Source organism: Salmo salar, chromosome ssa27 (genome assembly GCF_905237065.1).
Source record: "Salmo salar chromosome ssa27, Ssal_v3.1, whole genome shotgun sequence".
Taxonomy (NCBI): Eukaryota; Metazoa; Chordata; class Actinopteri; order Salmoniformes; family Salmonidae; genus Salmo; species Salmo salar.
The window spans coordinates 24,200,134-24,215,735 of NC_059468.1; the positions used below are offsets into that span (position 1 = coordinate 24,200,134).

The following is a 15,602-nucleotide window of genomic DNA, read 5'->3' on the forward strand; positions in this document are numbered from 1 at the left end:
GTATCTATACACCCTTAGGGGATCTCTCCACATCACATCCTTCTGTACACCCTCTTTGTTCCCATCTCTTATGTGCATTTCTACAACCCATAACTCCTCTTTACCCCCACACCTTCAAAATCACATCAACATATTTAAATCAAATTCTCAGACTCTAATAGGACACTAAGAATACACACCCTCATTCTAATAGATTTAGTATGATGAATACAATCAATTACCATACATTAAATACAATTAAAACACTATGTCAATAGACAAATGTATAACTCTTGAACACGATAAAAGATTAAGACTGTGGAGGTGAGAAAAGGAAGCTGTTCAAGATTCATTAGCTCCTGAGTAAAGCCAGAGAGAGCATGTCTGCTATCACTGCAGGAGACAGAGAATGGAAGACAGCTCACTGAGGATGGTAACATGGAAGGCATCTTTTCGCATGGCAGTCCACGTTTGCCTGGCAGAGGGTTTTGTATGTTCAGTTGATGGTGACATGACACAGACCGGGAACTCTTCATACAGCGACACTATCTTTATGGCTGTTTTGTTCTTTAGTGTTTCATAGCCAATTTCATGTCATGCACAACAATATAATGTACACTTTTTTGAGCTCTCACATTGTTCTTCAAAGATTTCCTGTGGAGATGAAAGTAAACTAGAGAATCTATTTTATTGTGGATCAGTTTGACCCATTCAATTATAATCATCTTATCACCGCACAAACTCTGATTTAGGGAAGGAAGACGTGTGATTCACAGGCTGTAATAAATTCCTCTCTTGAGTTTCCCCCGCTGTATCTGACCTCGTGCTTGACGCAGTGTGGTCGTCGAGGTGATACTCCGTGTCAGTAATCTCTTTTAACAATTTATTTCAGACAGACAGATCAAACACACCATTTCCCCCGACGTGGAGTACAGACCGGTAGGTCATTCTATTGTTATATGTTAATTAGCCATATGGATAACTTTTTTTTTACTAGGTAGTTGCTTCCTGGCTAGCTAGCATTAATGTAACTTGGCTATCGCCACAGCAACTCAAACGTTCTGTCGGAGTTTCATTAGCACACATTTGATTGTTAACGATAGCTTGGCGAGAGTGACATTCATCCTTCAGTTTTCATACGAGCCTTGACTTGGTAACTTGTCGAATGTTTTTATCCTGACATTTTAGTTTCGTTTCTTGGCTATTAGGTAGCCACTTTCGTTTTGCTAAACCATTTGGAAGAAAATATTGCAGACGCGTTAGCCAGAGAGGCCAGTGACCACATTGAAGTTGTTACTGATCTATTCTTAAATTTTAGTACATTGCGTTCTGTTCCTGCCGAGATTAATTAGTATATCTACATTAAGGAATTGTATGCTCTTCTATCTAGCAAATATAGATCGAGTCCTGTAGTTGAGTTATATTTGACTTTTTATCAGCAGACCTGAGTGACGCCAGTCAATCAGCTACATCGCCTTTCACATGCTCGTGCATCATCAACAAAGACGAATGGTGTGACTGATAGTCGGCTTCCTTTTCTAGTGTTGTGTTGGTAAGAATGGATTTGGCAATATATTTGTATCGTCAAACTGTATGTGAAATATGATATTGTGAAACTTTGCACCGTTAAACGTGAGCAGGAGTCTAGTTTATGGAATTGATTGGGATCAATGCCAATTGTCAATCGAGCATGGCAAGATGAGCTTGAGTCTTGACTCAAATGGGTGCTGTAAAGTCAAACTGACAGATGTAGAGTGTGGTATAGCAGTTAACTAATGCATTATCTCGATATTATAAAACAACATATCTGCTTCTGTCTCTTGCAGCCCCATATTTGCAGTGACTGGTGTTGTTGTGCCACCCTGTGGTGTTTGCACACAGTGTCCCCCTGCCTCCCTTCTCTGTTTCTCCATCTACTCTCTGTCGCTCTTTTTTTTCTCACTCTTTCTTGGTTGTTAGGGTGTCTGACTCCTGAGGTCTGCCACTATGCAGCCTGGAGGAGCACATAATGGTAGGCAATGGGTTATCAGCTCTTTATTCATCCTCATTCATCATCCTCTCTTTCTTCCTTTCATTGTCATTCATTCATTCTCTCATCCTCATGTAGCTGTGTGTGGCCAGAGCCTGCTGTCCAACTCCCTTAGGGTGTATCTGAACAACAAGACCAGACTGCAGCCCATCATCGGTCAGGAACAATTCTGTGTTTTTGTAAATGATACGTCTGTGTTTTTGACCAATGTGTGTACTTTAGACCTGTGTGTACTTCACGTTTGTGTGTTTTTTAGGTCTGGGCTGTGTGACAGAGTGTGTGACACTCGGCAGGGACTCTGAGGCGGTGTACCTGTGTGAGGTGTGTGTGTGTCGTCTCAGTAAGGCTGATGTCAGGAGCCACATCATGGGGAGTCTCCACAGATACAACTACATTGTGAGTGTGGGACGTGCGTTTCTGGATCTGTGCTTTTTACTCACAAGCTACTTAATGATTCTGATGTGTTATTGTAATACCTGTACAGTTAAACCACACCTCTTTACACCAGGGTTTCTCAATCCTGGTCCCAGGGACCCAAAGGGGCGCCAATTTTTTAATTTTTTTATCTGGTGTTAGTGCTAGGACAAAAACAAAAATGCGCACCCCGTTGGGGCCTTAGCACCAGGATTGCGAAACACTGCTTTACACATTCACTGACCTACAACTAGCCTAATACAGCTGCATGTATACCACTTGTGTGTTTCCTCTCTCCTGTGGCTGTCGTTGTATAGAAATTCCATCACCCTCACTTTGTGTCAGAGTGGAAGCAGAGTCCTCCTGACCTGTCCAAGCTGGCCCGGCCTCTTATGGAGATGGCTCAAATACTAGAGAAGAGAGAAGGAACCGGGGACGTACAGGTATGTGTGTGTCTGTGCATGCTGGGGTGATGTGTGTGTGTGTGTGTGTGTGTGTGCAAATCTCCTCTGTCCTGTCTTTCTGTTAGGTGCTGAAGTTGGATGCTGCCATGTATGACGATATGACAACACACAGCGAGAGTGATGGTTAGTCCATATTCTCTCTTCTCCTTCATCCATTTTATTTTGATTTTGTACCAGTCGGCGTCACTCATGCTGTCCGCCCCCCGATCTATCGTTCTCTCTCTCTCTCCTCCAGCTCTCATCCTCTTGCATGCCATCAGGACTGGGAGGGAGCAAAGAGATCTTCAGAGCCAATCAGTGAAGCAATCAGTCCAGTCGGAGTATCTTACCATCGAGTCACAGAGAACCGTGATATCACCTCGGAGGCTGTCCGTCCAACCAGAGAAGCCTGTTGTCCAGCTTGACAATCGAACCGTCCTATGGAAGAGTCCGACCACCCAGAGTCGGAACTCATCTAGCCAATCTGAGAAGTCCCCTGTGTTGCAGCAGAGTGTCTCTATCCAATCACGGCTTAGTTCGTGGGAGGAGGAGGGGTATCTCCATGGAAGCAAGCCACTGATTGGTGAGTGTATGACCTCATGGGATGATGCGCCAACTTTGTTAATGGGTGGTTAAAGACATTGGGTACCACTGTGTTGGAAATACACTTTTGACAGTTAGTTTAAAGCACCAATGCAGCTGTTTTCATCCCCATGTCAAATCATTTCTGGATAACAATTGAGTACCTTACTGTGATTTGTTTTCAATCAAAATTGAAAAAATATACAAAAATAGCTTCTTAGCAAGAGCAATTTCTCAAGCAAGAGCAGTCATTTTTCTAGGACTATCTGGGAGTGGTCTAAGTGGGGGAGGGGAAAAACGAAAACTAGCTGTTATTGGCAGACAGGTTTGGAACTCTTTCTTATTGGTCTATTAACTAATTTACCGGATGGTGATGTCACCAGGCAGGCCAAAACTTCATTCCACCAAAACAGGCTGAAATGTAAGGCGGTCTTTTCAAACAGCTCTTGCACTAAAAGGGCATTATCATAACTTTCACAGTAGTATTCTAACTCCTAGTGTGGAAATGTACATAAAATACAGGAAAGTCACAGTTTTGACAGCACTGGCCTTTTAATTCATTTTTTATTATTTACATCCTCTGAATCATTCCCTGCTACACACGTTGTGGTGTGTTTTGTTTCATTATTTTGCCCATAGAAAAATGAATCTCTCTTTTTACTGACATTTATCACTCTTCTTTGTGAGTGTCTTTCTCTCTCTCGTCGCCTCTTTCTCTCTCCCTTGCTCTCTTCGTCTCCTTTTGTCTCTCACTTAAGGTGCTTCACTGAAGCGTCCTGCCTCATCATGGCAGCATGACCCCTCTCTTTCCCCGACCCCAAATGTCACAGCTGGAAGTCAGGCGTCTCTGGGCGGGCCTGAGGGGAAGGGGGCGGGACTACGGGGGGTTCCTGCAAAGCTGATTCGCTGTGAGCCGGTGTTCAAGGTCAGTCTGTCTATGACGGACGGCCCCTGGCTGTTGGAGAGGAACTCCTTCAGCCTGGAAACCTCCCCCTCCTCCCTCAGACACGCCTCACCCCTTCACTCCCCCACTGTAGATGCCTCACCCCTTCACTCCCCCACTGTAGATGCCTCACCCCAACCCTCTCCCGCTCCCTCACATTTGCTTGGCCAGCCGGGAAACGCACATGAAAATACACACACTCCGGGACATGCACACACTTCGACTATGAGACTGGGCCCAGCCATACCTGATCAGCAGCTGACTATGGGAGATGAGGACACAGACCGTCGGTATCTCGGAGGGGAACAGAGGTTCACTGACTATGCTTTGTACTATGGAGAGAAAAACACAACTGACGGTCACTACTCAGTCAAAGAGCAAAACAGTACTGCCATGGTTTACCTCAGGAGAGAGCAGAACCGAACTGACCATCTGTATTCAGAAAATAACCGACTCACTGACACAAAGTTCCATGTCCGAGTGGGGCAGAACAACCGAGAAGGCAGTATTTACCCCGGTCTAGCCTGTGCCAGAGACATCACTGGGACAGCGTCTGTTGCCGGGCCGATTCTCTTCACTACTGGCCATCTCTCGAAGGAGAGCTTGACAGACACTCCTCTAATGGAAGAAGAACAGGAGGAGGAGAGGGAGAAGGAGTGTCATTCTGGGGCACAGAGGCTTGCAGAGCATGACAGGACAACTGACAGTCTGTACTCTACTGGAGAGAGGATAACTGACAGTGGGTTTTCCACAGGAAGCAGGTCAACTGACAAAATGTTCCAAACAGGGGAACGATCAACTGACAATCAGTCTTTTACAACAGAAGTGACAACTGACCGTTGGTATGCTACAGGAGAGGAGCTAACTGACCGTCAGTTGATGGAGGAAGAGGAGCAATGTAGAGCTGAAATTCAGAATGGAGTTGGGCTCATCGTGGAGGTCATGGTGGAGGAGGGGGAGAGATGGGGAGGAAAGGATGGAGAGAGGGAGGAGAACTCAGACTTTTACTGCCAACAGTATTTGCAAGGCCAGCCCCCACAACGGCACCAGGCGCAGGGGTTCACAGGAACTCATAGGGGCGCCGTAGGGCTTCATATGGTTGACACAGCAGATCTCCGACATGACATAGCCCTTCATAGAGATCAGGCAGGGCCAGCCCTTCACCGAGAAGAGATGAGCAGTCGTATGGGTGACATGGCAGCCATGCAGCAGGTGCAGTTATGTGAGGCTGAGGACAGAGAAGCATGGGCCTACGGAGGCACACAGCTGACCCCTGACACCTATAGATCAAGTCCGCAGGGGTACGAGACTGACCCTGGCCCCTACCTGCCATTCCCAGAGGGCCACAGAATGAACTGTGACCCCTATCAAGTGGTTTCTGATTGGTTTAGAACCACCCCTGGCCCGCACTTCGTTCACTCTAACCCTGACGAGTTTACACCCCAGGTCCTCCCGTACCCCCACAATACACAGCCCCAGGGGATTGGACCCCATCCCCACTCTGGTCCCTTCCCCATGAAGATGGGGGGCGTGCAGCCACAGGAGTACAGAAGGCTCCCCAGCCCCCCATTTAGTTATGGTGTCTAGACCCTGCCACCCTCAACCCTTCTTTCCAGGACATGGAGGGTTTCTGTCTCCCCGGCACGGCCCAGCATTCCCCCCAGCCCTCCCCACTACAGAGGAGCCTACTTGGGCCACAGCCCTCCCCGGAGTCCCTGGGCAGCTCCAGGACCAGGACCTCCCTGGGTCTAACTACCACACACCATACATAAATCCACCAGGATAGTTATTTGTGGCACTTTAGACACTTTGTTGTTTTAAATGGACAGGTGTTTTGTGCATTTGTTTTATACACTCTGGGTTCTATTGTTTTTATAGCTGTCTTAAACCAACAGAATCCCATCCATTGTATAAGTGCTGATTTTGGGTTGTTGTAAAATGTAGGTACTTCCCCTGTCAATGTGATTTCGTGACATCATACAACTGTCAACGATTCAACTCACCGGTTCAATTCTGTTACCGATTCAGATTTATACAAGACTTGTTTGTTTTAAGTTGTTTGTCTGCTGCCGTCGAGTCAAGATGGCGCTGAGATGGATAAATAGACGTTGAATACTGGTTAAATTTGATAATATTATGAACTCAGTTTGTGAAACGCCGCTTCAGCGACCAACTACTGAGACATTATGAAGAAGGAAAATAATCTATTTTTCAACAACAAATATTTTGGTTAATGCAAAAAAAAAATCTAAATGTAAATATAACCTAAGGTTTATTTTACACCGTTAAGGGGGATCAATTAGGGGTTCAACATGGACCTTTCCAGAACTGTCCAGAAGGAGTCGCTGTGTTAGTTTTCAGTTCGACCAGCTGAGGGAAGCAGAGCTGAATAAGTTGTTTAAAATGATGTTCAGAAACACAGCACTTGTTAACAGTTTTATTTTCAAATATTTTTCACACTTGCGATGTGTGCTTCCCTCCAGGAAGCTTATTTCAGTGTGACAACAGCTTTGGCCAGTGTTATATTTTGACTTTGGTTCACACACCTTTACATTGGCTTAACTGAGTAGATTTGATTCCATTTGTTTAATTATTAGTGTTAATTTGAAGATTTTTCCCTAACAATGTTTATGTACAGTAGGTACGACAGACTCAGAGCCGCCTCTTCCTATAGGCAGACTACGCGCTGCACTTTTCAATATTTTTTAATATATATATATATATATTTTTTTTTTAAGTAACTGTCAGGTCTCAACTCACTTTTGAAAAGTAGAATACACCAGGTGAAATTGACATTTTGTTGTGTATCAGCAGTTTCCCACTTATGACAGTCGCTCAATGAGCCCATGTCAGCAAAACATTTAAGATTGCTAGGTAAGGTAGTTGAGCCAGGGGCCCTGACCTCCAGGGGGGCCTCCATTGATTTTTGTAATTTTGTCACTCTCTTACAAATACTTTTGTGTGTGTGTGTGTGTGTGTATATATAGTGGATTTGGCTATTTCAGCCACACCCGTGTAAAGCTCGCCACAATTGGACTCTGGAGCATTGAAAAGGTGTTTTTCTGGAGTACTGAATCACGCTTCACCATCAGGCAGTCCGACAGAAGAATCTGGGTTTGGCGGATGCCAGGAGAACGATACCTGCCCCAATGCTTAGTGTCAAGTTTGGTGGTGGGGGAATAATGGTCTGGGGCTGTTTTTTACATGGTTTGGACTAGGCCCCTTAGTTCCAGTGAAATCTTAACACTACAGCATACAATGACATTCTAGATGATTCTGTGCTTCCAACTTCGTGGCAACAGTTTGGGGAAGGTCCTTTCCTGTTTGAACATGACAATGTCCCTGTGCACAAAGCAAGGTCCATACAGAAATGGTATGGAAGAACTTGGTTGGCCTGCCCAGAGCCCTGACCTCAACCCCATCGAACACCTTCGGAATGAATTGGTACGCCAGGCCTAATCACCCAACGTCAGTGCCTGACCTCACTAATGCTCTCGTGGCTGACTGGTAGCAAGTCTCCGCAGAAATGTTCCAACATCTAGTGGAAAGCCTTCCCAGAAGAGTGGAGGCTGTTATAGCAGCAAAGTGGGGACCAACTCCATATTAATACCCCTGATTTTGGAATGAGATGTTTGATGAGCAGGTGTCCACATACTTTTGGTCATATAGTGTGTCATATGAACATGGCAAAATGTGTAACTGAAACATGTCCTCTCGACCTCATGGTGAACTGTGTAGAATTCCAGGATATTACCTTTGAAACGGCAAGATGTTCTCTATGGGGGGGTTCTAAAAGGCTAGAGGCAGCACTGGACAGGCTACTCAGCAAGTGGCATTGAACTTTATTTTTTTGGTCAGTTGTGTCTCCCCCACTGCCTAATGTCAATTTGTGGGCATGATAAGACTTTTCAAGCAGGTCTTTAGCTTATATAATATGGTTAATGTAGCACAGCTGGAGTCGAGTATTTTTTTTTTATTTGACTTGTTTTTCATTGAGTCAGTCACTGTTAATGCTGTATTTAAGCATCTCATACTGTAGTTAATGTTTTGTGTTGCTGCTGTATTTGAGTACATTATGGCCTTCAGGCTAATAAAGTCACAGTATCCATTGATCTCCTGCTCCAGTCATCTAATGCAGTGGCTCCCAACTTATTATTATTTTTTACCAAAGACAAACCAAATCTTACATCAAGTCATTGTCATTCTGTAGTAATGCCTGTTTTTTGATCTTATGAATTTCTGACCTTGGAAAACCCTTAGAGGGTTGGGGAAACAAAACACTGATCTACTAATATCTTCCATAACATTATCCAGCTGTCATGTGAAGGCTTGAGAAGGAAGTACTGTACACACTTCAATGTTGCAACATAATCTACTTTATTGAATCTGGTTGTTCTCAGTAATATTATTTACATATTGAAATAGTGTATTAAGGGGATAGGATGACATCACCCTAACGCTTATTTTAATGCACCAATGGTAGCATGATATTCGCTTAATTTAAATAAGTACCACCTTGTAACCAACATTGGAGTGTTTGCAGAGGGGTCGTGGTTTATATAGCTTGATAGCTACTCTACTGGTGCCAAAATTTGACCGTGTTGGCAAATATAATTAAATGTTTACACTATTCATCTATGAAAGATTTTTATATCATTAACCAGGTTTCCATCCCAACTTTTTATGTGCGTAAAGTACATCAGATAAATGTCATGACAGGCCTGATAGAAACCGAAATTGACCAGGTGGGGTCTTTTTATGTCGGTAAAATGTATTATGCAATAAATGTCAGATGCTTTTATTACCAAATATTGATATAGTAACCATATCGAAGTACTTTTAGAGTCAAGCGATGACGTGTAGTCGTGCCGCTATGATTTGTCAGGTAAGCATGCAGTTTATTAGGCTACAGATGAAATAAGTTATGAACTTCACAGGGTGGTGAAAATTCAAGGTAATGAGCTTGATGCTCCTTTCCAATAAATATTTACATTTACATTTTAGTCAGTTAGCAGACGCTCTTATCCAGAGCGACTTACAGTAGTGAATGCATACATTTCATACATTTTTTTCTGTGCTGTTGAGGGTGTTATTCTGGTGACATGATCATCAATGCTTGGCTGCCCATTGACAAATACAAATTGTTTTGCTCTTTTGTCCATAATAATCTCATCGTGTAGGCCAGGGATAATCAACTAGATTCAGCCGTGGGCCAATTGTTTTCTTGAGCGGATGGTCAAGGGCCGGAACATAATTACATTCATTTGTAGAATACAAATTGACCTTGAAGCCCAAACAAAATGTTTGACTAAAACAATGTAAACCTTGCGGACATTTGTATAGGATCACATTGTGTGGGAATAGTTGGAGGAGAGAAAGTTATTTCTCAAATTTTGAGCAGACAGGGCTTAGATTAAGCCAGGAGTAGGCCTTAATGTGTACTAGTTAAACTAGGACATTTTAAGTAGCTTTCATGAACGTGGCATAAATTTGGCTTAGTTAGTCGGAGAGACTATGGAGTAAGGTAAGTAAGCCTAAATGAGAACCTAAACAGGCTTAACCCAGGTGAAGTATGAGCACATGCTGTTGGTCTAATGGTCCTCATAAAAACCTGGAAGGGAATAGAAAACACCATTAATGGTGTGAATCTTGAGACAAAACAATGGCAGAGGGAGGTGTAGATCATTTGTTTTGGTAAATGAAGGAATTATTGGATTTCCATACCCAATTATGACCATTGGATAATTTCTACGGTCATAAACCCCCGTATGAATATGGTTTAGTTTATTTACCAAAGTAATTGATTACATTCTGCAAGTTATTCACCTCTAAAACTAAGTATGCGACAACACTAGATGGCCAGATAAGCTAGCTAGCTCAAAAACTAGCTTGTCGAACGTACATGGAAACTTCCACGACCAGAACCAAAAGCAAAGAAATGGAGAGATCGTCAGATGGACAATTAACCACAAAAGAGTATGATTTTGGGTTCTTCTCTTCGGAATGTAACTGGGGGGAAATACTACAATGGGTGATGAAAATGTGGTGAGCACGGACAACAATGCTCACAACTTGCGCCCCTCCAGTCCTCAGCTTACGACCCTGGCACCCCAGTCAAGCCCCAGGGGAAAAAGATGAGGCCAAGAGGGTATGTCACTTCTTGAGATGCAAAACAATATTGTTATGCTTTTGACAGCAAAGATGGATGAAAGGGCAAATGGCTTGGAGGTCATGGTTAGGGAGAATACGATAAATTGAGGCCATTAAAAATTCGGACTTTATCTTTGAAGTGACAACCCTCAAAAGTGACATGAAGAAAGTGGAAGTTATCTGCCAGGAAAACGAAAAGAAGGTGGCTGAACTCGAGCAAAAGGTGAATGAGGCGGAGAGATACGAGCACAGGTGGAACCTGAGGCTCCATGGAATTCCAGAGCAGGCGGGTGAGGACATCAAATGCAGAGTTGTTGACATCTGTGGAGCTGTCATTCCCGAATCAAAGCCAAACTTCAGGAAAATGTAGACATCGTCCATCGTTTGGGAAGACTCAAGGATCAAGACAAGAGACCGAGGACAACAATCATCCGGTTCACCAACAGATCTACACGGGATCTTCTCAGGAGGCGAGCGAAGAATTGTGAATTCCTCATCAAGCGCAAATTGAGGTTCACGGAGGATCTGACCTCAGCAGGCAAAGTGACGAGAGAAACTGGCCGATGGTGGCTGCAGCTCGAAAGGCAGGGAAAACTGATTTTTTTTTAACGGTGCAAGAGTGATCATCGATGGGGAAAGAAATGCGGCCAAATCAGAACATTTGAGTGAGAGCCAGAGTCTAACTCGGACAGAACTGTCAGGCCAAAAAACTGATTACCAGGTGAAAAGCAGCCTTTTATTATAAAAAATGTACACACACATTTGAATGAGAAAAGGCTGACCTGAGAACTGGTAAACTAAACATTAACTATAGGTGAATAACTGCTTATTGTAAAGTCTACACAATGTCTCCCCCTTGTGGGAGTAAGAATGCTTTGGTAACTTTATGACCAATATTTGTTTTTTGTTGGAGAGGTTAATAATGGGATGGAAATCCTTTTGAGTTACATATCCTTAGGAAAAGCTTATATTAGCATAACAAGGTTGTTGGTTGAATTTTGTCCATCTCTTTGTTCAATTAATGTCAGAGGTATTTGTAATTCACTCAAGCGTAAGGCTATTGTCCTGTATTGCAAATGGTTTAATGCAGACTTTTACTTTTTACAAGAGACTCATGCTTGTTCTCCCGATCTATCTTTTTGGAAAAATCAATGGGGTAACGATATCTGGTTATCATATGGCAACAACCACTCTGCAGGTGTAGCAGTTTTAAGAGGTGCATTTAAAGGGAAGGTCATCAGCAGTAAGACTCACCACTCTGGACATTGGTTAATTTTAACAGTGAATTAAACAGTGAAATGTTTTCATTAGGGAATATTTATGCATCCAACAACAAACAAAACAACAGGATATTATTTCAAGAATTTGATGAAGAGATTAATAGAGTTATAGGTGTATTTCAGGATATCAAAATTATCTCAGGTGGTGATTTTAATTCTGGTTCTAATGTGATGACTGACAGATATCCCCCTCCTAACAGATCCAGCATTGTTAGTCCTGAGTTTAATAATCAATGTCTTGGATTAGTCGATATTTGGAGATCTAAATATCCTGCTAAAAAGGAATTCACTTGGAGTAACAAGGACATGTCCAGAATTGACTTCTGGTTGATTTCTAATCCATTAGATAATTCTGTAGTCAAGTATCAATTGGACCATCAATTCTTACTGATCATTAAGTTATATTCTTATCTTTAAATCTTAATGGATCTGAAGTTAAACTGAATCAGAGTTATTGGAAATGCAATAGTAGACTGTTGGAAGATGATAATTTCAAGATGGATGCCAAAGATATTATACAAGACAATTGGAGGAAAGCCCAACTATTTAAGTCTTATGGGAAATATTGGGAATTAATGAAGTATGAAATAAGACAAACGGCCATGAAGAGAGGTAAAGAAATTGCTGAACTTAAAAGATTGAGGGAAGATAAACTTGTTAAGGAAATACTTTCTCTAATCTCTATGGAGGACCTTGATGAAGAAGGAAAGGGTCAGTTATTCTCTTTACAACTAGAAATGGACCGAATGTATGAAGAGAGAGCAAAAGGGGCATTTGTAAGATCAAGAAGGAGATGGTTGGAGGAAGGTGGAAAAAAAATACAAAATACTTTTATAATTTAGGAAGAAGAAATTCTGAATTTACACTTTAATTCAACGAGTGAGTGCATTGGTGTTCAGTCAGGCACTTTCTTTGAGCGAAAGATAACCCACATTCTGCGCACACACACGTGGCTTCTGTTTTCCTAAGCTTAATATAGATGGCACAGAAAAATTAAAACCCCAAAGATATTTCAAAATATGTTTCAGAATTCTATGGTAACCTTTATACCAGTAATGCCTGTCCTACTAGTGACGTATCTGCCTTTCTAGACTCTGTCAAAGACTATGCAAAATTCATAGATGAAGACTTCCAAATGTCTTGTGATGAAATTGTTTCTGTCAATTAAATAAAAATATGTATCTGCAAGTTAAAAGGGAAAAAATCTCCAGGGAATGATGGCATTATCAGTGAATTCTTGTTTTCAGGAGGATATTACTGAATTTATATTTAATGTTTTTAAGGAGGCAATTGATTTAGGGGTCCTGCCTGTTTCTGTGACACAGGGCCTAATTTCTGTAATAACCAAAGATTCTATGAGACCAATCACATTAATGAACAATGATGGAAAGCTACTTGCATCCATCTTTGCAGAAAGACTTAAAAAAAGGTCTTGACCAAATCATTGATGACACCCAGTCTGGTTTTATGAAGGGCAGACATATGTAATAATATTCCACTAGTATTGGACTTGATAGACTACAATGAGCACATTATGGAAGATAGCTTTATTTTATTTGTAGACTTACAAGGCATTTGATACAGTTGAACATTTTGTCTTCAATTTTTTATTTTTTTTGTCAATATTTTCAAAGTGTAATTAAGACACTTTACAATAATAGTAACAGCTCTGTTAAATTATCCCATGGAACTTCAAAGATTCGACATTAGACGTGGAATTAAACAAGGATGCCCAATTTCTCCTTTCTTATTTTTATTAGTCACACAGGTTATGGCAGTTAATATAAATAAGGGTAGTTTTAGGGGTATTCAGATACAAGACAGAGAGAAAATGTTCACAATTGGCTGACGACACCATTTTTTTGAAAGATCATAATGAAGTCAGGAAAGCTATTGAGTGTTAATGCCTTCTCACATGTATCAGGTTTATCTCTGAATATTAGGAAATGTGAATTATTTGCGTTGAAAAGATGCGACTTAAACTCTGTATGTAATATCCCTGTAAAAGATGTGATCACATATCTTGGTATTAAAGTTAGCAAAGATCAGAAAGAAAGGGACAACTTTTACATTTCTCTCCTATTGTAGAGAAAATTAGAAAGAGATTTAACTCCTGGTTATTAAGAGATCGTTCTTTATCTGGACGTGTACTTTTATCAGAATCTGAAGGTCTGTCCAGATTAGTTTATACCTCCCTTGCCTTGGATGTTCCTCTGTCAGTAACTAAAATGGTTGATACTAAATTATTTAACTTCACATGGAGGAATAAACCTAATTATTTAAGAAAAGCGGTAATATGTAGCACCCAAAGTGAGGGAGGGTTGAATGCGCTGGATTTTAAAACCTCTAATATAATATTTAAGATTAAATGGATACAAAACTATTTAAGAAATGAGGATTGCATTTGCAATATCATCCCTAAATTAATATTCCAACAGATTGGTGGTCTAGAATTCTTACTCAAATGCAACTTTGATATGGGTAAAATCCCTGTTAAGCTTGCAAACTTTCATAAACAAGTACTTCTAACTTGGAACCTCATGTACAAACACAATTTCTCCCCACATAGGTTTCCAATCTGGAATAATAAAGACATACAAAAACGTTTTTTTCCAGAATTGGTTTGACAACATTATTTGGGTTAAACAATTATTGAACAATGATAGACAATTATGATTATCCAGAATTTATTAGAACACGCAATGTTACATTCACTCCTGAGGAGTATCAAATTGTTAGAGCTATCCCTAAAGGTGCTATTCTTCTTTTAGGAGAATATAACAATACTCCAAGTGCAACTGTTGAGGATGTTGTAGCCTCAATACAATTAGAAGGAATTGACATTTTAAACTATAAATGTAATAACATCTTTAAGGAAACTGTCAATATGTTACTATTCCCTCTGCTAGAATGTACTGGAATGCAGCCCTAGAACAAGTGAACTGGAACAAAGTTTCGTTGTTGTCTGGTAAATATTGTATATCTAATAAAGTGAAAGTAGTATCATACAAACTCATTCATAGAATCTACCCTGTAAAGACTTATTATACACAGATTTAAAATGGCTTAATAACAAATGTGTATTTTGTGGTTGTGACCATTTATTTTGGGACTGTTCTTATGTCAGAAGATTTGAGTGAGTTAGAAGATTCTATTTTAAAAGAAACTACTATTAATGTTAATTTGAAAGACTCTGATATTATGCTTTATTTTAATCCAAATGATATGGACCCTGATTTAACTTTCATTGTTCATTTGTTTATCTTTCATGGAAGATTCTTTGTCCATAAAATGAAGTGGGCAGAGAACAAACCCCTCTTCACATTATTTAAATTCTATTTTGGAATGATCAGTACATGTAAAAGCAATACGCACCATAAATATGTAATACCTCTGTCTGTTAGGTTTATGTACTTTTGTTTGTATATTTCAGTTTTTTTGTATTTGTGTGCATAATAAAAAAATAAAAATGGCAGAGGCAAAAATTATTTGTTCAAACTTTGAGTATGGAAAAAAACACTAATCAAACACATTGTCAAACCAACCAGTTATTGAAAGTAAAAACCACACTACTGCTACTGAGCAAAAGAAAAAGCGTGGTTGGGCTGCAATTTGCAGTGAATTCAATGCAAATGAAAATGTAACCACAAGAAGAGTACAGTCATGGCCAAAAGTTTTGAGAATGACAAATATTAAATTTTCAAAGTCCGCTGCCTCAGTTTGTATGATGGCCTTTTGCATATACTCCAGATTGTTAGGAAGAGTGATCAGATGAATTGCAG

General features: G+C 40.9%; 1 protein-coding gene across 8 annotated transcripts; it reads left to right on the forward strand.

Moving 5' to 3' along the window:
- The first annotated feature begins 316 nt into the window (after nt 1–316).
- On the forward strand, nt 317–8,502 carry LOC106588746 (uncharacterized). 8 transcript variants are annotated; one of them, XM_045709814.1, is made up of 9 exons: nt 317–918; nt 1,419–1,531; nt 1,939–1,990; nt 2,087–2,164; nt 2,265–2,404; nt 2,740–2,865; nt 2,952–3,009; nt 3,122–3,448; nt 4,206–8,502. In XM_045709814.1, exons 3-9 carry the CDS (start codon nt 1,966–1,968, stop codon nt 5,975–5,977), a joined length of 2,526 nt encoding a protein of 841 aa, XP_045565770.1. In that variant the 5' UTR covers nt 317–918; nt 1,419–1,531; nt 1,939–1,965; the 3' UTR covers nt 5,978–8,502. The 8 variants fall into 8 exon arrangements, with proteins under 8 accessions (XP_045565770.1, XP_014033556.1, XP_045565768.1 ...); XM_014178081.2 differs by having other exon boundaries at nt 1,422–1,531; XM_045709812.1 differs by having other exon boundaries at nt 318–918; nt 1,806–1,990.
- The last annotated feature ends 7,100 nt before the right edge of the window (nt 8,503–15,602 follow it).

Excerpts from the sequence above, each read along its gene's own strand:
- LOC106588746 (XM_045709814.1), top strand. The coding sequence starts at position 1,966 with ATGCAGCCTGGAGGAGCACATAATG. Across the intron at positions 1,991-2,086 it reads GCCTGGAGGAGCACATAATG|CTGTGTGTGGCCAGAGCCTG; the intron begins GTAGGCAATGGG and ends ATCCTCATGTAG. Across the intron at positions 3,010-3,121 it reads AACACACAGCGAGAGTGATG|CTCTCATCCTCTTGCATGCC; the intron begins GTTAGTCCATAT and ends TCTCTCCTCCAG.